Source organism: Physeter macrocephalus, chromosome 18 (assembly GCF_002837175.3).
Source record: "Physeter macrocephalus isolate SW-GA chromosome 18, ASM283717v5, whole genome shotgun sequence".
Classification (NCBI taxonomy): domain Eukaryota; kingdom Metazoa; phylum Chordata; class Mammalia; order Artiodactyla; family Physeteridae; genus Physeter; species Physeter macrocephalus.
In genome coordinates, this window is record NC_041231.1 from 101,717,693 (window position 1) to 101,741,163 (window position 23,471).

The 23,471-nt window shown below is 35.3% G+C and overlaps 1 protein-coding gene across 1 annotated transcript in view; it reads left to right on the forward strand.

Annotated features, from left to right (window-relative positions):
- Nucleotides 1–18,271, forward strand: part of LOC102977725 (uncharacterized) — a 206,433-nt gene extending 188,162 nt beyond the window's left edge. The window contains 2 exon segments of the mRNA XM_024121907.1: nt 3,079–3,242; nt 18,034–18,271. Coding sequence (XP_023977675.1) covers nt 3,079–3,242; nt 18,034–18,271 — 402 coding nt within the window.
- Nucleotides 18,272–23,471: the final 5,200 nt, after the last annotated feature.

Here is a 23,471-nt window from a genome sequence, read left to right on the forward strand (position 1 = left end):
GAACCCGTGTCCCCTGCATCGGCAGGCGGACCCTCAACCACTGCGCCACCAGGGAAGCTGACTTGGATTCTAATAGCTGAGTGTGACACCCATATCTTTCTCCACTTGGAAAGAAAAGCTTGACGGCTCGTTTCCAGTCTGCACAATTATGGATCTCTAGTTAGAATCCATCACGTTTCATTGCCGATGACATCCGCTTTCACTGTCTTTAAGAAAACTCAAAAGCTGCATGTGATCCACAGATCAACAGCATTGGAGTCCATACTTGGATACTCTCACCAATTGAATAAAAAGATGTGTTTTAACCTGCTCTATGGTGATAAACAGCACCCTGAAGTTTGAGAAGAACTGCTCTAAAGCAGTGGTTCTTAAAATTAGGTCTCTGGACCAACAGCATTAGTTTCACCTGGGAACTTAACAGAAATGCAGAATCTCAGGCCCTGTACCTCACTCACTGTTGAGGCAAAAACTCTGGGAATGGGGCCACAGCCTCTGAAGGGGCTTTGGGTTTTAACAAGACTTCCAGATGATTTTCATGCTTATTAAAGTTGGAGAGCTACTGCTCCACATGGCATCATGGTTATCGTAGTTTCAATGTCACTAATGAAATTCAGGTTGCCCGAGTTCATACCTCCAATTCTTTCAGCACTTCCTTCTAGCAGGTAAAGCTCAGAATCATCTGTGTTTGATCGCAGTTGGCCGGTCAGGAGAGATGCTACCTAATTTCACTAATAATTTTTGTCTTGGATCCATTTGTTCATGGAAATCTAAAGGATATATGGCAGGTGGAATGATTTGAGGCTGAAGCATTGATTGGCTCTTGATGTTGCGGATAACAGTTTGCCTGCCTCTCAGTTTGCTGATTCAGAGGTTGGCGGTGCATTCCCCTGACCCCCATCCATGATACTATGCTCAGTAATTCCATTGAGTTCATAAATTCATTCTCTCACTGAGCCTTTGTCTAGATAAAAAGTAGGGAAAAGATTTGCTGTTGATAGTTTAATTGATCAGTGTGTATTTACTCTCTGCACAGGATTTTAAAAGATATAGAATAGATATGGCATCATTCCTGCCCTCAATAGAGACAGAGAGATAAAGAACAACCCATAAGAACAAAGATCAAACAAAGGTAGAACGCAAGGATTTTCACTCAGCAAATGTCTTGTACATCCATTAGTAGTGACTGTGGAGTAATAGAAAGAACTATTCTGGCCCCAACTCGGCCATTTGTCAGCGATATGGCGTTGGATCAGTCAACCTCTCCGGTCTTCAATTTCCTCAGTGAATTACAAAACGGTAAGAATACCCATAAATAGTAACACCTACCTTACTCATTTCACAGTTTGTTGAGAGAGTCAAAGGAGAGACCATCTGGGAAGAAACTGGAAAATCTAAGGCATTATACATATAAAACAAACCAGCAGGAGGATTATAATGAAGTGATGATACTTATGCTCTGTGAATGATACACGATGTAACCACCACTGCCCCAGTGGTCCAAGCAGGAACTTACAATCTAGTTGGGGAATCAAAATATTCAGTGTGTGATCAATACCATTTGGGAGGTGTATGGCTCATTCCCTTATATCCTTCAGGTCTTTGCTCAAATAACACCTTTTCAGTGGTACCTTTTCTGATAAAAATGTTTAATAACACAGCTCGTTGCTCCTGTACGTTTTCCTTGCTTTACAGTTTTCCTCAAAATATCATTCTCTAATATACCATGTATGTTACTTCATCTTACTTACATGTTTACTATTATTTGCTTTCCACCCCATCCCCACTTCAATGTAAGTTCCGAGAAGGTAGGGCTTTTGTATACTCTTATTCACTCTTTTATCTTCAGAGCTTAATGATGCTTAGTAGGCATTCAATACCATACGTGTGGGTCAGATGAATGATTAGCAGCTATTGATTAGATTATGTTATCAGCATCAAACATATATTATTTTTTGGTCTGTTTCATCAGCGAATCCCATGTCTATGTCTTTATTTTTCAAAAAGCAGCAGAAGGTAAGATATGGAATAGGAGAAATACACGGTAACCCTTGCAGATCTGCTGCCTAAAATCCTAGCAACAAGCTCACATTTTGCACGGTAAACCGATTAACAAGTAGAGAGCATAAAAATAAAAGTTCTGAAGTGGTGATGGAAGAAGCAGTCGAGAGTCAGGACATCTGAATTCTATCACTGCCCAATCACTAATGGATATTTTGGTGTAGGGAAAATACACATTAACCTCTCTAGGGTTCTGTTTTTGTCTGTACCTGTGTACTGTGGATTAGTTTTAAACGTGCCCTACTAAGCTATATGTTTAAAAAGTAGAGAAATTCTTCTTTCTCTCTTCCATTGGGAAAAAAAAATACTTTATTTACATTTATATGGCATATGACTTACACTTGAGATCATGAGAGCCATAATTAAAGAACATTCATATTTTATAAACTCAAAGGTCAATGGTGTCATACGACAATGTCTTAGGTACATAGCATTTTATATTTGCTTTCAAAGACCTCATTGCCTTGTATTTATTTCTAACCCAACATATAATATGGTTTTCCTTGTCTAAAATAAAGACTTATTATTAAATTGACCTAATGTCAACTTTGGTTTTCAAGATCACATTAAGTAGCCTGATAACTTTTATAAGTTTCTAAAATAAGCCAACTATTTCATGCATAGAACAAATTAAATTCTTTTCAAATCTGCTTCAGAGAGAAAAGAATCTTTCCACCATCATATTTAATTTCTTCATATCTTGTGCTCATTAAATTCAGAAGTTAATAGTACATAAATAAAACATGGTTTTTACTTTATAGATTGCATGTAGACTGCACACATTTAAACGCCTATAGGGAAAATGAGAAAATCCTGGGAAACCAACCATGCAAATCTAGTCTTTTTCTTTTTCTTCCTGCAGCTGAAGATCTGATATCTTCAGCAACTTGAAAATGTAAATTAAAAACAAATTATACCCTCAGATGGTCTTTGTGTATTTAAATTAATCTAACTGGATGATCAGCATTTTCACCCTTATTTAATTAATTAATTTATTTAATTTGTATCTTCTTTTGTCAGCGGCTTTCACATGATGGGGAGACTCCTGTAACTGATGCAGCAAAGCTGTACTGGATGTTTGAAAAAAGCATGCAATCAGGAATCCTTGGTGTGGTGCTCACGGTGCTACTTTACGTGCTCCTGTTCATCATTTCATCTTTGATTTTATATTTGTATTGTCTCAGGTAAGGTGCTTCAGTGCTTCCATTCCTCAGAGTGTTCAGCCTCCAGTCTTTTTGTTCTATGACTGGGCTGTGAGAAGATAGTTGAAGAAGTTAGAACCACGTCTCCACATCAAAGGCAGAAATCTCTTTCTTGTGTGTTTACTGTCATGAAGACCAGCCAGGAAATTATTTCTTTTGGAGAAATTTTTTCTCCATTATAGGAAGAACTAATTTTGCTCTAAATCATTATACTTGTCTCTTCAAACTAAGGACCTACAGGAAACAAGGAGTAATACACAATGATACACAATGACATTCTGGGAAATTTCCTGGAAAGCTTCTCTTTTCCTCGTTCTTCTAACCCACTTTCTCCCCTCTCTCCCCACCTCTGCCAAAATCACCACTAGGAGAATCCTCCTTCAACTTTGATCCTGAATATCATTGAGTATGGCCTGACAGGTCATTAATTTAACAAGCAAAATATGTGGGTGAAGAAAAACAAGAAAAGTAACAAATATAAGGCAGTATAAAAAGTGCTAGGAAGACTTTTCACTCTGTTGATGGTTTCCTTTGCTGTGCAGAAGCTTTTTATTTGGATACAGTCCCACTTGTCCAATTTTATTTCTGTTGCCTGTGTTTTTTAAAAGTCATTTTTATATCCATGAAATTATTGCCAAAACCAATGTCATGAAGCTTTCCTCCTAAATTTTTTTAAAAGAAATTTTGCAGTTTCAGGTCTTATACTTGTCTTTAATCTATTTTGAGTTGATTTTTGTGGATGGTTTTATATAGGGTTATTTTTTTTGCATGTGGATATCCAGTTTTCCTAACACCATTTGTTGAAGAGACCATCCTTTTCCCATTGTGTACTCTTGATACCTTGTTAAAGATCAGTTGATGAGCATGCATTTATTTCTGGACTCTCTAGTCTGTTCTATTGCTCTATTGTATGTATTTATGCCAGTACCATACAGTTTTCATTACTGTAGCTTTGTAATATAATCCCGCAATTCCACTTCTGGAGATTTATTCAAAAAATTAAAATCAAGATCTCAAAGAAATATTAGCACTCCCATTTTTATTGCAGCAATATTGACAATAGCCAAGCTGTAGAGATAACTTAAATGTCCATTAGCAGATGAATGGGAAAAAAATGTGGTATATACTTACAATGGAATATTGTTCAGCCTTAAAAAAGAAGGGAATCCTGAATTATGTAACAACATGGATGAATCTTGAGGACATTATGCTAAGTGAAATAAGCCAGTCATCAAAGGACAAATATTGCATGATTCCACTTAAATGAGATATCTAAAAAAGCAAAGTCACAGAAGCAGAGAGTGGAATAATGGTTGTCAAGGGCTGAGGAAAGGAAGAAATAGGAAGTTGCTATTCAACAGATATAAAGTCTCAGTTATGCAATATGATTCAATTCTAGAGATCTGTTATACAATACTGTGCCTATAATTGACAATACTATACTGTGCACTTAAAAAATTGTAAAGAGGGTAGATTTCATGCTGTGTTTTACATAATTTTTTTAAAAAGTGCTAGGAAGAGGTCAACGTAGGAGTCTCTGGGAGCATAGAGGAAAGGAACCAACCCAGGTCTGGAGGTGCACAGGGACAGTAGCCAAGTGCTTCAGTTGAAATATAACACTTTAATAAGTTTTGAAGGTTTAATATTAGCTAGAAGAAAAACAAGCATGTTTGCAGGTGAAGGAAAGAGGTATAAGAACATATTGTTATGAGAAAATATATTTGTCAAATCAAAAGTATTTTAATATGGCTGGAGTATAAGATATAGGGTGAGGGCAGTTGGCTGAGTTGAAAATAGAAATGTAGTCAAGGACCAGATGAGAAAAGTCTTGAATATTGTGTTCTGGAGCTTGAATTTGTTCTAATGATAAACTGCAAATATTGAAAGATTTGAAATGTCTTTAATTTTAGGAAGATCACTCTGCTCATAGAAAAGATGAGATTTAATAGTGACCAGGTTGAAAGCAGGAATGTCTAGGTAGAAAGCCTTCTTAATAGTTTAGGCAAAGAGTGTCAAAAGCCTTAACTAAAGAAAATGAATGACACAGGAAATGGACAGTCGAGCCATATCTAAGAAATGGTTAAGTGACCCAATATAACTACTGGGCTCATTGGAAGGTGAAGGAAAGGAAAACATTTAGTAGAACCTTAAGTTTTGGAGTTGGGCAGATGGGTGGATGACTGTAGCATTCCTAGAGATAGGACACAGAGAGTAAACATTTAGAGGAGATAATGGGTTAAATTTTCCCTCAGATCGACCTTGAGATATCTTTGATATTGACAAGGGAAAATATATCATAAGACGTTAGTATAGATGAGTATAGAGCTCAGAGAAAACAATATAGACTACAGATTTGGGTGGAGGAAGCCTTGAGTTTCATTGCTTTGTAGGGTAGAGGCTAGATTGCAGTGGGCTGAGTGAAGGTCACGGAGTCAAGACTTACCGCCAATTCTTTTCACAAAACCATGATGCAAATGGAGAGTGGTTGGAAAAAAAATTTTTTTAAAGAGTGGCTTTTAATATGGGTGTGGTTTGAATATATTAATATGCCTATATGAAAATTCTAAAAGAAGGAGAAATATGGAGGGTGTCTAAGCAAGGGAGGATGATTGATTGAGCAAGGTCTCTGAAGACCCGAGGTTGAGTACATGTGATGACAAACCTTGGATTTAGGGAAAAAAGTATTATCTCTTGATGTGATAGGTAAAGAGATAAGGACAATTGCAAATACAAGCACATTTGATAGCCATTATTATTTTCTATGAAATGGGAGGTGAATTCACTCCTTAACTTTTCCTTCAGTAGACTGATCATTCTCTGATGGGGCCCTTTGGTCACTAACATAGGGGTAGTAAAGTTGCCTAATTGTCAGGGGATCCATGTTGTTTAGGCACAGTCTTGGTTTATATTTGGACATGTCAGAAGCACTGCATGTCATCTTTCCTGAGCACTTAATGCTCCTGGGGAAGGGAAGAAAGTCTTCCCTGATCATTCAGTTTTCATTTGATCACTAACTTGTCGTGTAGCCTTAGGCAATGATGTTCACTTGCTGGATTTTAGGCATTGTCTTGTGTAACACGTATGTGTAGATCTTATAAGAGGCTCTACGTGAAGTGTAACTCTACTACTTAATATGACTAGAGTTTCCTAGAGGAGTTAAAGAAATAAAATCGTGTATCATGTTGTTGAGACTTTTGTAGGATTAAAAAAATGATCGGGTCATGGTAGGTCTCCTTCATTCCCATATCACTATACCTCTTCTCACTTAAAATAAGATAAATGTTTACAACGATGCTTTGCTTGCTCCAAAGTCTACATTTTTATTATCAAGAGTACTTGTAAAGTATAAAAAAATGCAAGCACAGAACTTATGCACCAAATAACTGGGACTTAATCTTTTGCTACCTAAACAAATAGCTGTTTGCTTTAAAATAAAACAGAAAGATTACCCCATGGGGAAGGGTTGATAGGAGCAGTGGGAAGATCTGTAATGGATGAAGAAATGATTAAGGGAAGAGGAAGTGTCCAGACATCACAGAGAATGAAACTAAAACAAAATTCAGGAGAAATAAACAAGTTTTGTTCACTCTTCCCCCCCAGCCCCTCACTGTCTTTGTGCTTAACCTGTCTTGTCAGAACTAGGCATGCTCAGTAACCGTAAGCAGGTTTTGTTTGTATTTTAGAAGTAGATGCTCTTAAGAGTCCTTTGGATGATGATAAATTTACAGTTGTATCCAACAGGGAAAATACCTGTATTTTCCATACGAATAGATAAAGTCACTCCAACATGTCTGGTGAATAATTCTCTCTTTACTGATATTTCTAAACTATATTTTTCTGAGATGGTGGCGAGCTGGGCAGCCCAACTCTTCTATGAAGCAAGCACTGTCACCATCAGAGGCATCTGGTCAATGAAATGGGGTTTTGCTCTGACATAAAAGTAGGCAAAGAGACACAGAAATCATAAGAAGTCATCTCAGTGAAAAATCCCAATATGGATCTGTGCATGTTGACTGATTTAGGTTAGCATTCCTAATCCAGATGTTAAAGCAACACTCCTAACTCTTCCGGGCTTTTGAATCAGTGCTGTCAAAATGTGATAACACTGCTGGCATAAAAGGAGTACAAAGAAGATCAAGGCTGTGGTGCAGGATGTTAATAGAGCATTTTTTCTAGCTCTGGGCACCAGAAGCTCCACATTATGGGGACTGGCTGTGTAAGCTCCAGATTGGACCCTATTGAGTTTGGCTGACTGGATCTCATTTCTCCAAAAGCCTGAATAATTTCTTGCTGAAGTGTTTCTACTAGAAAAATTCTCACTTTCCATAGCTCTAGGAGAAGAATTGACCGGGATGCTGATTCCTTGCCTCTGTGCAAGGAGGTTCTTGAGCTGGGTGTAATTACTTTGACTGCATTTTGTAGCTTTTAAAAATGCATTGATCTTTTTAATGGTTTTCCTTATTATAGTACGGATATGTTATTTAGTAAAAAAATTGAAACTACTGAAAAGAATCAAAAAATAAAAGCATCAATAATCTCACCATCGAAAAAAAGCATTGTTAATCTTTTGATAAATTTATTTCAGTCTTTTCCTGTGTATATTTATTTTTACAAAGTTGAAATCGTACTGTAAGTATAACTTTATATGTTGATTTTTATGTTTGATTTTGTTTTTTTAAATTGAAGTATAGTTAATTTATAATGTGTTAGTTTCAAGTGTATAGCAAGTGATTCAGCTATACATATATATATATTTTTTCAGATTATTTTCCATTATAGGTTATCAAAAGATATTAAGTCGAATTCCTTGTGCTATACAGTAGGTCCTTGTTGTTCATCAATTTTATGTACAGTAGTGTGTATATGTTATCCCAAATTCCTAACTTATCCCCCCCACCTCCCGCTATCCTCTTTGGTAATCATAAGTTTGTTTTCTATGTCTGTGAGTTTATTTCTGTTTTGTAAATAAGTTCATTTGTATCATTTTTAGATTCCACACATAAGTGATATCATATGATATTTTCTTTCTCTGATACATGTTGATTTCAAACTTAATGTTATATGATTATTTTCATGTTATTTCATGAACATACAATGCCTATACAATATTTTATACCATATAAGCAGTATAAAATATTTAAATATTGCTTTATTCCTGGACAATAGATTATTTTCATTTTTGTGCATCTTATAAATAATTCTGATGAACATCTTAAGCCTCAGGGTCTTGTCCTCATTTTTAATCATTCTTTGAATAGAGTCCTAGAGACCCAGAAATTCTGGTTCAGAGAGTTTGATGTTTCCAAGACATTTGATAACTATTGTGAAATTATTTTCTAGAGAAGTTGTATAGAGTTATGCTTCCACAGCCGTGCATGAGGAAACTTAGCAAGTCGTGTTCACATCATGTGTGAACCTTTTATAATCTCATGGAAGAAATGAAATCTCATCCTTTTCTAAATGTGCATGCATCTTCTAGTCACTAAATATTCTCAGTATGCTTATCACCCATTTATAGTTTCCTCTTGTGCGAATTGCCTTTTAAGTGTCCTTTTGCCTTTCTTTCTATAGAGTATTTAAATGTTTTTCTTATTGAGTTATATGAGTTTAATATATAATATGTAATAACAGTATTAATGCTTGTGGATATTTTCTCCATTTGAAAATTATCTTTTAAATTAATTTTTTTATTTTGAAAAAATAGATGTTTATAATTCATATACAGTAAAGTCTTTTGATCATTTTTATGACTTTAAATATCTCTTAATCAAAAAAAAATCTTTCCTCATTCAGAAATTTTACAATTATTTGCTTCTATTTTTATTAAGTTGGACATTTTTTCATTAAATTCCTTATCATAAGCTATGTAGAATTCATTTGATGTGGATAGTGTCAAGATCTAAATGAGACATCCTTTTATTTTTTATTTTTCTGCTCTGTTCTTTAAGTTTGTATTATCTTTAGATATTAACAGTTTTGCCATTTTATCTTACTGGTTTTTCTTTTAAGTAATTTTAATTCATCAGCTTATGTTTTGGATGTGATAGAGCTCCTCTTTTCCAGAGTTTCTTTTTAAAAATGTTCCTTTTTACCAAACTTTTATAGATGGTCAACTACAGGCATTGGCATAAGGGAGAAACTTTAATGACCACCTATACCTCTCAGACTGTTTACTGCATATTTAGCTTTGCAGCGTTCTTCGTAACTCTTCCAAGTAAAGCTTCTATTGATTTTAAATGGATACTTTAACTCTAAATTCTTTATCTGACTAGTCCAAAAGATCTATAGGCTGCACACATATTTTTTGTAATATGCAGAGAATGAGAAACCACAATTTAAATGACAGATTTGTTTAAGCTTTTATATTCCTGGAAGCGGTACACAAATCTGAAAGACTGGTGCTCGAGTTAATTAGTATTTGGGGTGCTGATGTCTTCTTGATCATTGTCTTAATAGTTCTGAATAGCCTTATAAGTTTTAGCTACTGTCATTTATTACTTAGGAAAGTTAATGTAGATTAAAATAATTTAAAGACAGATTTTGATGAGAATATTATGAGCTTATTTATTGTCTAGGGAACATGTATAAGATAATCAAAGATTTTCCACTTCTGAATCAATCTTCTTTACAATTTTCCTTACTAAAGGCAAAATATTATTTACCATGTATGTAAAGGAAAAAGTTCTAAATATTGCTAAATAATTTTCACCCCTCTTAAATTGTCACTGAGTTATGGGCACTCTATGCCCTGATGGGCAGAAATCGACCATGCACATTTTGACATGCTTGTATAGGAACAGGCCTCTTTAAAAGATTCGGATGCTACATTGTGTCAGCGCCAGTAAACTGAAAGATTGTATCCAAAATGGCTCATTGCTTTGGGTCCAGACCAATTCACTGATCACCCATTTGCCAAAAGCGCATCAGTATCCTCCCCCTGTTCCTCATAACCAAGCTCTCTGATGTGGGCGGTTGACTTCATGCTATATCCTGACTCCCCTTCCATCTTTTTTTCTGCAAATAGAAGGGTCTATTTCTACTCCAACTATCCCCATCTATAGCTGCAAGAAGCTGGGTCAGAGCTAAACAGAACATTCCTTGACATGATATTCTCTTATAAGAGTAAAATAAAAGCTTGTCAATTAAGTCTAAATTGTTAATCAGTCATTTGGTGAACTGGGTTTTGGTAAATTAGCCTGCTTCTGTAACTCTAGGATAAAAGAAACTAAACTAATCTACTGGATCTCCTTTTATTTATTTATTTATTTATTTATTTAAATCCAGAGCTTGTGGGAAAGTGGGTATGTGAGTTCTGACCAATAGCAAGTAGGTGTTAAGACAGTATATGTACCTGAATGAGGTGACAATGTGTAGATTATCTTATTGGCACAGTCCAAATTCATGGTTTGGGCTTGTTTTAGGCCATGGGGACATGAAGTTTCCTTTTTCACTTCCATGTAAGTACTTGCACCTGATAGCATAATGTGTACAAGCCAATGTTATTCTTCACTTCTCTGCCTTAGCATTATGTATAATCTCTAAAAATCTTCCTGAAGCATTTTCACTATACTTATCACTAAAACACTTGAACAAACAAATAATCAAACAAAAAGAACAGCAATTTTGGTTTGCTGCCACAAGCCAGTGAGAGTTACATGTACATGAAATGGTGTGTTAAACTCTGAACCGTGTATTTTAAATGTTACATCAGTAGTCAACTAAAAATGAAAAAGAACTATAGAGGCAAAATAACTTGAAACTCTGGACTGAGGACTGAAGGCAAGATTGTTAACTCTAGAATTCACCAGTCTCGTCTCTGGACCCAGAAAAGTGGCGGGAATACAAAGGACACACAACTGATATGTGTTCGATTAAAAACATGAACAAATACATGAATACAATATCTACGTGAGGAAGATACACCTTCTCTTTCAGATAAAATGGGGCTCACAGGCTGTATGTTCAAATGACACTAGCTCCCAAGTGTTTTTTATTTTGAAATCATACAGAGTATAATGAAGACTTGTGAACAGGTACACACATGGCTCTCATGTGTGTTAATTTGATTTATCCAAGTGATCAGGATAGGGTTTTAGTTTGAATTCTTTGGCAACAGCCAAGTTTTTAAAAATACCGCACAGTGTGGAAGGAGAAATTTTAAAGGGTCATGATGATGCACATAGCAGGGGAAATGCAAAACATTTGGGCACTGTATGCAAGAAATCCAAAGGGCCTTGGGAAGTGCTGACCACATCACAGGCGCAGAATGGTCTCTAGCTCCCCTCTCGCCAGCACTCAATTCCACTATCCCAAGCTCTATACTCTACCTCCCTATCTGAGTAGTCTTTTCTATCTAATGATCTGGTAAGTAGGTTAATATGTGGCATGCTCAGATGCTCAAAACAGCAGACGGGTTTCTGGTGATCTTGGACACGCTTGTGATGGAGCTATCATCCTGCAGCAGCACAAACGATAGAAGGTGTCTCAGCCTTAGGTCTGGGTTAAATGCTTGAGCAATACCTTTGCTGTCAATGCTGATCATGAGGCCGGGACCTATCATCAGCCCTGTGCTTTCTCAGTGGCTAAGACCTCACAGATTAGTTTGATTTGAGAAAACACTGCCATAAGTTCTTCTGGTTCACTTACTCTTTATAGTTTGGGTTTCCCTAGTAAACCTGATCCATCTACATAACCTAATTCCCTCAATGCAATATAAGACAGTATGAACTTGTAGAGCTGATCCTTGTGGTCACGAGAAAGAATAGAATCCTAACCCTAACAAATATATAATTGGCTCTCATAATAATTTCAGAATCTCCAAGTATAGGTTCAAAAAACTTCCATCACATGCCATACAAATCAGCAAAATGGAGAGTACAAAGAAAAGTTTTAATGTTTTACTTTTAGTTACTGAATAGTAATTTTTGTCGTGTCCTGAGCACTTACTGTATACGCCAACCCTGGTTTGAATACAGTATATAGATTACCTCACTTAAACCTCAGACTGATTCTGTGATTCAGGACCAGTTATTGTCATCGCCTTTCATATGAAGAAACCAAGTCTTCATGACTTTAAGTAATTTGCCTAAGGTTGCAACTCCTATCTTTATGCAGTCTTTGCAACTCCCCAAACTTCAATATTACTTCTACATCATATTTCTTAATTTTTTTAAACAATAAGATTACTTAAAATTCACATCTGTGGTTAATTTTTGCCTAATGAATGGCTGTGATGTAGCGGTTCGATATCTGGCTTGAATCTTGGCTCTGTTACTTACCAGCTGTGTGTCTTTTGGCAATAGTTTAACCTCTCTGACTCTCTTTCGCTTATCTTTAAAACGTGAGTAGTAAAATCAAACTTAAACCTTGATCTGCTCCTTTGGAACAAGTTAATTGATTTAAATTGTATATTTCTAACAGATTTGTAATTTAGGCAGCTAAGTTTAGTTCTAAAATTTAGCTCTTTCAAGAGACATATGAATTTAATTAAGCAATTTAGAACTTTCTATTAACCTTGACCACTCCACATATATACGTCAATGGGACTTCCAAATCGACATTCTGAAAAGAAACTCATTGTTTTCTGCTCCAGATCACCTCTTCACGTAGGGTTCCCTTTCTCAGTAAATGCTGACATCACCGATCCAGTTCTGAAAAAAGAAAGAAGGAAGGAAGGAAAGGAAGGAAAAGAAGGAAGGGCGGAAAGAAGGAAGGAAAGTAGGAAGGAAGGAAGGGGTTTCCTATATCAGTAAATGCAAGATCACCCATCCAGTTCTGAAATAAAGAAAGAAACAAACAAACAAACCTGGGAGGTGTCCTCAAATACTTTCTCTCTCTCACCCTCCATACAAACTTTCTCCAGGTTCTGGTGGTTCCTTAGGTCTTGAACTAGTTCATCTCGTTCTATCCATAGGGTCCTTTCCCTGTCCAATATGCCCTAATCTCTCCCATGACTTACTGTAACATCAGCCTTCAACTAGTCTTCTTATATTCCCTCTTGCCCCTTTTAATCTATTCTCACTGCAACCAGAATCATTTTTAATTAAAAAAAATCTCTTCTTGCTTTAATGGCTCCTATTATTCTTACAAATATGAGGTCTCTTGATTGGGGCCATGCCTTCCCCACATTGTACAACCTTAATACTCTATGACCTCCCCATCACTCTGTGACCTCCCCATCACTCTGTGATCTCCCCATCACTCTGTCATGAGGTCTCCTTTCCACCTCCTTCCAGGAATCTTCCACTATCCCCTACCCTACTGGTTGCACTTACCAAGTACTTGGCATTTGATAGGCACATGTGAATATTTTCTGACCAAGTAAATACATGAATGAGGAGTGAATGAGGAGGATGATTGTCCCCTTACAAACATGAGACTACACATACATTGAAGGATATACACTTCAAAACTAGAAACCTGTGACAGGACTGTCTCTGGAAATGGTGGTGCAGGGATGGGGGTGGTTCTTCACTATTTCCCATTGCGTTCACATTTTTATTTTCTGAGTTTCTTTTTCCTTTTACTAAAATTACTTTTCCTTCTTTATTTTCTTTCTCTTCTTTATGGCTTCCTTGTATTTTCCTTTTTCTCCATTAAGTACAAGTTCATACCAAAGCCATTTGGATTTTAATTACTATTAAACAGAATGGTGACTGCTCAAGTATTTCTAGAAAGCCAACCAAAGCTTTCTCCATACATATAAGCACTTCAGTGTCACACCTCATCTAAAGTGTTCAACAATTCTGCTAAAGAATATTTGTATTTTAGAAAAAAATTTTAAATATTAAAAAAAATGAGTGAATGAATTTTAGCAAGCATATGCTTGTCACTCTATAAGAAGCTTGACTGTTTACATGCTGTCTATTCAGAGCTGTACCTGCCACAGTCTAATGTATTTACACCAGCAGGTAAGCAGTTTTCAAACTTAAATCATAAGCACATTGACTACAATATGTATAAAGCCATACTGCTGAAATCTTTTGTAACTTTTGGAGTTAGAAATAAGCAATCATATTTGATTCTTCTTCATTTTTATATATTTTTTGAATTCAGAGCTATTTTAAGTTATAGCTTCCATCCTTTACATGACCCTTAAAATACTATATTAGCTAAATGTTCACACTTGTCCTTTTTAGCTTGAAAAGAAATGTCACGTGCTAGGTTTCTGTAAATGACCCACATTCAAATGTGAACCAAACATAATAGCTTCTGCCATTCACCAAGCAGTGAATTGCTTCAAATGTAGGACACAGGGCAGAGGACTTTGTAAATTACTTTGTTTCATTGTCCATCACCAGAACCTGTGGCATAATATGTGACCTATTTCTATAAACAATAATGCCTAAGGCTTTATGAACAGGTGGAATGTAGTCTCTCTTTTAATTACATTTTGAAGAAATTTAAAAATGTAAAATTTTTAGACATATTGAATAGTTGTATTGTTAAAAGAAATTAAAATTTTCAACCATCACCATGTAATGATGTGTATTTCAATAGCATATCATAACATTTTCGCTTTTTATTAAAAACAAACCTACACAAATTGCCAACGTAGTGCAATGACCTTGTGTATTCTCCTTTTAGATTCACTAATCAATAGAATTCTTTCCATGTTTGCTTTTCTCCTTTTCTCTCTTTCATCCAATACGATCCAATATCTTCAATTTTATTCAATTCAATCTGATATTTATACACACATACCCAAAATGGCAAAAATATGAAAATACATGCGTGTATTTGTGTTATTTTTAACCTATTTGAAAATAACAAACTTTCATAACTAAATATGATCACGGAAAGTTTAAATTTAACATTTTATTGAACAATTCTAATACTGTAAATACACAGAGAAAATAGTCTGTTGCTCTTTCTTGTCAATGTCTACCAGTGCCCGATTTATTTATGAAATTGGAACTGTTTTTACATTTTTTATCTTAATAGAAATTATTCTAACATTTAGCTGGAATCATTAACTTCCTCAAGAGAAGCAAAAAAGTGAATATTTAATAGATGTTCACCAAATTTGATCAGTATGGATTGCATAAATATCCAAAAGGATAAAACAATTCACTTTTGGATAAATGTTATATTGCTTGCCTGATTATATTATCAAATGAATTACAGAATTATCAACGTTCAATTTAGCTCTAAGTTTTGCATATACGACTATGACCATAAACTATTTTCTCCTTGTTTGTGTAAGCTGGCTCTATAAAGCTGAGAAATATGCTAAAAACTAATAGAGGTTGGTGAGTTGACTCATTCACAACCCATAATGAAGCTTTTTACTGGGAAATGCCACTCAAAATGGCAAAAAAATAAAATAAAATAAAATAAAAATAAAACATAATTGACCTTCATACAGCTTTCCATATTCCAATGTGCCATTTTGTTCTCTGTTAAAGCATTTGTTTACCATCCTGTAGATCCTGGCTTGGGTGTTTTTATAATTATTCTTTCACACAGAATGAAGGAGATGTAAAGAGGAGACAGACATTTCCTGGGCAAAAGGAGCAGAAGCTAGCAGAAACAGGACTGTGATTCCTAATTAATTCAAAGTTAATTGCATTGTTGATAATCCTGCACTTAAAATCTTCATCTAGAAAATGTTTATGGCAGCAAATTGACAGTAATTTAACTACATTAAATCTTACCACCATTAAAAGAAAAGGATGAATGTTACATTAAACAAGCTTAAGAGAGTGGTAAAGCCTAGTTCTTGTTTAACAAGACAACTAGCAAATCATTCAAGTTGCTGACCTAGAACCTCCAAACATAGTAAGAAGAGTAGTTGCATTTCAAGATGGCACCAAGCCCTATGGACCATCAGAGACACCGGGTGGCAGTTTTGCTTTTTCAGTTGTTTCTCAGTATCCATGGAGGATTGGTTCCGGGTCCCCAGCAGATAAGATGCTCAAGTCCTGTAGTCAGCCTTCCAAATCCTGGGGTTCCACCTCCTAGGATTCAATGAACTGTAGAACTGTGGATTGTGTATTAAGTTTGTGATACATGATTGGCTGAACCTGTGGATGTGAAACCCAGACATAGGAAGGGTGACTATATTTATTGAAAAATATCGGTGTGTAAGTGGATCTGAACAATTCAAATTCATGTTGTTCAAGGGTCACCTGTACTTAGAATCATCTGTAGATTATTTATAATGCCTAATACAATGTAAATGCTATGTAAATAGTTACCTGTGTACAGCAAAATCAAGTTTTGCTTTTAGGAACTTTATGGAATTCTTTTTCAAAATGTTTTCAATCCCTGATTTGTTGAATCTGTTGGTATAGAACCTGCGGATACAGAAGGCTGACTGTATTTCCACTATGTGATGAATGAAAAATAGTTGGGGGAAAAAAGACACATGCATCTTAGTTGGCAAGAAGGGTCAAAAAAATCTATTTTACTATTTTGGAAAGGATCTAGTTAAATGAAGATATGTGTTGTGTCAGTTATTTTCACTGAAGAGTTAAATGATGGAATAAAATGAACTTTGGAGTTTACTCTTAGTTTAAATTCTCTCTCTGTTACTCATAAAGAGTAAGACTAACTTTTGATTTTAACATGTAAATATGTAAATGACAGGATTAAGGTAAAACTAGGTAACACAGTGAATGTGAAATTAACTACCATTATAATAGGAAAGCAATACATTTAAATTTTATTATCTAGCCCATTTAAAGCAAAATATAATTATCCTGATCATTGAAAGAAAATAGTTAAAATTCTCCACACCATGTAGAAAGACATTTCCATGTGATCTTTAATTATCTTGATAGTCCAATTTATATTTTGGGCATCTTGTAAAAACTTACTTCTCAGATGGCTAGTTTATTGACACTGTGATGCATTAGGATTCTTGATCTGGTCTACAGACTGTTAGTGGCACAATTCTGTCTTTTTTAAACTGGTTCCAGGCAAACATGGTCAGCCAAGTGTCCACTAAGTCACAGGATAAATATGATATTTCCCCAGAGTTTTAATTTTACTTAAACTTTTACAAAAAACAAACATTATATTAAAACAAATATACTGATAGATTAGGGATAGAATACACATTTTCTCTTCTCTGAACTTAGAGGTAATTTATGGGAAAGTTTTATAAGCATTGCCTTAATTAATGTTTCTAATACTCATCTAAATGTTACTAATGAAGTATTAATATTTTTTAGTAAGATACTTTGTTGCCACTTTATCAATATCACAAGAAAAGCAGTCCTTTTCTAAATGAATATTTGGAGATGTTTTGAAAAATGGGAAAAGATTAAATGAGTGGTTCATCAGGTTAGATGCTCCACCAGATCTGTCCATTTATTACTCACGTTGTAAAGCAACCAACCAAGCAAAACCTCTGTGCTGACTGAGCTTGTGGCATGACACTAAAACCAACTGGCTGAGGAAATATAAATCCAAACTCAAATTTTCTTTGACAAATCCCTTACATTTGAACTAATTTGGACACTCATATACAAACTGATGGCTAAATATTTCTCATTTTTCTACAGTCTATAACTTAGAATCAGACATAGTAGGCTTCTAGGAGATAGCTGTAAAAATCCCAAATTGTTGTTGTTGGATTATGATATCTAGCAGAGAAAATCATTAAATCATTTCTGGAATCTTAGTCAAATAATTTCTGAAGAAGAAAGGGGACTAGTGAATTAAATACATAGAAATTTATAAACGACACAAAGTGTTTAACATTTTTGGAAAAAAGCAAACAATATTTGGGAAAAAAAAACCAGATAACAAATGATTTTGCTTTTAGATTGCACAATGATTCCTGGATATTAGACGCATTTCAGTGCAGCCACAGTGAAGAAACCAAGTTTTTTATACCATATGATTTGGAGATTTCCAATCAGGAACTAAGCTATATAGTAAAAAGATCTGAGCAATGGAGAGGACTCAATGGTAAGAGAAGGAAGGTGAGTTGGTTTGAAGTAGACTTGTGTTTTGACTGCACGAAAGAAGCTCATTCCGTTAGCGTATCAGCCAGCTGTTAAATTTTCTCACATTGTTTTTGAAGCCATTTACTATTGTATTTGATCGCAACCACTGTACAAATCTTGCCGCTCAATTGTATGTTGATTTTTTTATTAGTCGAAATGAGGAGACATGACCAGATTGTACTTATAGTTCAGCACTCTTATTTTCTTATAAAATATTTATTGATACCTGCCATATACATATATATATGTTATATATATATATATATGGCAAAATTACACAACGGTTATGAAGAACATAAAAGAATGAGTTTCCACACATGACAAGATTTTCAGCTTTAAAGTGACTTTGAGTGAACAGGAGGAAAGGGATATTATTTCTGTCTTTCTCCTTTGATGTTTCTGTTAGTCAGTCCCCTAGACTAATTTCCCTCTTTCAGAAGTCTCCTTTGTCTTTTTCATTGGCTTCACCAGCCTCTTATATGTTAGCATCTCCCAGGGTTCTGTACTTGGTTTATTCCTTGTCTGACTCTCCATAGTCCTTTGATAAACCTCCTTTCAAACTGTGTCTTCCATCCGGCTGAAGATGATCAAATACGTGTCTCCAGAATACACCTCCTTTCTGAGTCCCCCCAAAATACAATCCAGCAGCCTACTTGATATCTCCAGATGAATGTCCCAAATTTACCTAAAACCTAGTATGGTCCAAAAAAAATCGACTTAGTTAATTAATTAATGCATACATTTTACCTGTGCCATTTACACTTCCATAATCTCTGTACTCGGCATTTTCATGTACTCTGAATCACAAAGATCTAAAACTCAGAGTTTTTCTAGACTTTTCTTTGTCTTCCTTAATATCTCCTCTTCTCTATTCCATTTGCTACTACCTATGTCTAGGACCTCAATACCCACCTTCTGAATGACAGCCATACTTTGCCAATGGCGTTCTCTGCCTTCAATCTCATGCTACAGTTGTCACATTGTTGCACTGTCCATGAATTCATTCTCCTCTCTTGTCAAAATAGTATTTCTAAAGTGCAAGTCTGACCCTGCAGTCCCCTGTCATAAAACCTTCAGTAACCTCATACTATTGTGTGTTTGCCGTCTGATCTGATTCTTTTCTACCTCTCCAGTGACATCTCCTGTGTGCTCATCTCTCCCATCCTTTCTCAACATTCCTCTTACCAAATGCTTCTTAGCAAAATATGAGGAGGCCGTATAAAATATGGATAATTTGCTAAATATGTCACACTGTTTCACATTACCGTTCATTTCTCTCTGTTTGGAAGGACAGCCTCCCAACTCCTCACGTACCACCGGGCAAACGAACTATTCTCCAGGGCTCAGTTTGAGTGTTTTCTCGGTGGAGCTGCCAGAGAGAACCATCTCCTTTTTGCTAAAACTGCCTGTTTTACTTGACCTTTCCAGCATCTAACACACAATCTAGGGGTTAACTCCCCGCGTGTCCCTCTTCCTGTTTAGACGAAGATCTTCTTGTGTAATAAACCAATAGTTTCTCCATCTTTGTGTCCTCAATCCCTAACAGGGTCTGCAGAATATAGTACATTTTTATTGTCTATTTTTTCAATACCTAAAAGAATGTGTGCATGAACCATTGAATTATTAAACATATTTAGTCTGCCCGTATAATAGACATAAAGTCTACCTCATCCTGTTCTCTACTTGATAGAAACCTAAACATTAGCTTTTAAAAAAATTCCACATGGGTTTACTAACAATATACTCAATATGTCTTGAATTCTGTTAATTTAATAATTAGTTTAAAATTACAGCAGACATTTTCAAGACCACTGTCCTTGACTTGAAGTAAAACAGTTTTTACTTTACCTTATATTCATTTTGGTTTCTTCTTCAAAAATCCTTGACTAACAGCATACTTTTTAAAAGGCCAAAGTGGTTGAAATGATCCTAAAAATCAAGCAAAAAGCACTTTCTCTCTAGGATAATTTTGAAGTGCCTGTTCATTTTATTTTGTCATTAAGTTTCACAACATGGAAGTTTAGAAATTTGGAAGGCAACCAAAGTTAAGTACCATAATGATTTGAGCTGAACAAGAGAATACAGAGAAAAATAGAGAATTATTTTTATTTTAGCTAGAGAAGACAGAGAATGAGAGATGGGGGAGAATGGGAAGAACAGGAAGAAAGACAGGAGAAGGGGGAGGGAGGGAGAAATCAACTAGTGCTTAAGTGCTAGAAGGAAAATTAAAGGAGATTGTGAAATTCCTTAATTCTTTAAAATTAATATTTAATCTCTTCCTTGTAAAATGGCTTAGCTGACACGTGATGGACAAGAGTAGAACTCAGGAAGAGAGTGTCACTTGAGCTTCCAGTCCATCATGCTGACTGTGTGTACACATTCAAATGGATCAGAGAAAAGACAATTTGATTAAATGTAACCAAAGTCAACGATTTAATCAAAGGCATTTGTGTCTTAAGTAAAATATTTTGGCTTAGATTCTGTTGAGCCATTAACAGAAGTTAATACATCTGGATGAATTGCTGCTGTTCCTTTCACAACACAGACTCAGCATCCATCAGTGATGAGACTCATAGAGATGTTTATGCAAATCATTTGAAAATCTGTAGAACACCTGTTATTTCTTGCTGTTGGGGTGATGTTTGTTAAGCACACAGAAACATTCTCAAAGTTAAATGATAGACATATATATTTTATTTGTTTGTCACATCTCTTCATGACCTGGTATTTATACTATGAAGCCTTTCTCTTCCTTATGATTAATTTTTGTACGTTATTCTTCTTAACTTGTTTTATGTTTGATTGTCTAGTTAATTTCAATAGGGAAGCAAGGTAGCACTGTTGAATAATTGACGTACTGATTTCAAGATATTATACCAGTTTAATTGAGAGCAATCATCTATAATCTAAAATGCTAAATTAAGAGTGGAGTGGACATTTTAATATAAAAGTATTTCAAGTAAGTAGTCTAGAATTCTTGTGCTTTAAACATTTGATCTAGATCTTTGCCATAGTGCTAGCTATTAAGCACGTGCTTCTCATTTTTATGCTCTGGATTAAAAATTGCCACATAAGCGGACACTTTATAACATGCTTAATTTCATTTTATTAAATTGATAAATGCAAAAGCACAGAATACATTTAGAGTATGATGAGAATTTAGGATTACTGCATTTTGTAATTTTTATATTGTTCATACATACAATTTATCATTTGTGCAAAGACAGCCATATGATAATTCCAAAGTATTTTAGCCGTTTTTTTGAGAAGGAAAAGGTCACTTTCAGTAGTCAGAAAAGACATCATTTTATTAAACTAATTTGCCTACATGCAAATTTTGTCATTTTTACCTCATTAACTATTTATCATGGAGTAAAAAAATATATATTCATGAAGGGGCAGCTCACAGCCTGATGGAGCTGGAACTAATATTTTGCGACTCTAATGATTTTTTGCATCCTTAATTAGATAGCATAAGGTTGATATGATTAGGTCAGGATGTAGTGTTTTTCATTAAAATACATTTTAGAAGCTGTATTCATAATCTGCCCTTGCAATTAAATAATGAGCCTATGAATTTAATATTATCGACCCAATTATTATCCCATGCAAACATATACCTTTAATAAATTTGTGCTGTAGGACCTTCATTAGCAACAGAAGAAATGATATTTCTAGGTACATAGATTGAATGGATATGCTTCAACTTATATAATGGTTTTAACCATATCGGGAAGCAAAGCTTCAGTACTTAGGCACTTAATTCCAAAGCGTGCCTTACTGTTTGTTGAAGACTAATTTACATTGTAATTATTTTCTTAAAGAAACTATCACTTTAGAATGGGCTACCGAAGCTCATAGAAGTAGCAGGATGCTAGGCAGAGTTGGAGAGTTAGGACAGTTGTGCATCGTGGGACAATGGAATGTAAATTTAGAGATCCGATCAAGCAGTGTAACTGGAAAGCACAACAACTAAAAAGTCTATTTCTCGAGTGTCTGTATTATCTGAGAACTACCATATGCAATTAATGAAGATGAATATTTTTGTTGTATGTTAGAATAGTTTTTATTAAGGGATGGCTGTACAGTGGAAATATGTAAGGTACTCTGAGAAGGAGCTGCCCACCTCTCATCATGAATGTGTACATACAGGGAATCACACACACAGAAAAACACACCCTGTTCTCTTATCCTTGCTATTTATCCACTACTTTTGTGTACTTGGGTAGGGACCACAACAATTGAGTTCTTTAGTTCATTCTTGATGAAGTTCTATTATGAAGGTTCTATACAATTTATAATTTTTTAATAAAAGGAGATGATTAAGAAAACCTGAACCTACATTTACCGATGATTTACTAAGGAGGTAAAACTAACCGTTGTTATTGACACAGAAAATTGCGGGCACTGTGTCGTGGTATGACTGCTGTGTTTTCCAGGAAGTATTACTCATCTCTACTTGGGGAATACAGCCAGGGAGTGCGGTGAAAGCTTTGACGTAGGTCATAAATTGCAATGTGGCAGCAAACGGAAAAAATGGAAGCATGTTGATGGGGGCTTGAGGTGGAGACACTTGATAGATTTTTCCATGCAAAAGTCTGTATTCAGAATCTGTCTTTGCAATTAACTAATGAGCCTATGAGCTGAATATTATCAACCCAATTATCATCCCTAAGAAAAAGGAGACAGTGAGTCGAGGTATAGTGATAGGAAATACCAAGAAAGTCTGAAAACTGAAAGCAATTTGTTTTGGCTGGAACAAAGGACAGAAGGGTGGAAAGAAGGAGAGAGATCAGCCTAGAGAGGTAAACTGGAAACTAGGAAAGTGCACACTAGTCAGGACTACATATTTATCACAGACAGTGGGAAACCATGGAAAGTTTTAATACAAAGAAGTAACTCATTCCATTAAGACTTTGAGTTGCCTTTGCATTGAATTGTATAAATTGCTTATTTTAAAGCTGTAACTAATACTTTTGCTTCTTGGAAAGTAAATAGCTTAATGCACTCTGTCTAATACATGCTTCAGTTTTCCATCATTAAGAGTTGTTTATTCATGAAAGGTCCAAATGATCCATGGCATTCTCTAACTATACAATCAAATCCCTCAGTCACTTATGGATTGTGTTTATGTGTCATCACATGTTCATCATCCTGTCCTGCAGCTGAGGGACAGGTCCAAGGCTCTGAGCATTTTACAAGCTTGGTGGGGACTTGAAAGTAGGTGAGGATAAACAGCATGTCAGAGTGGTGA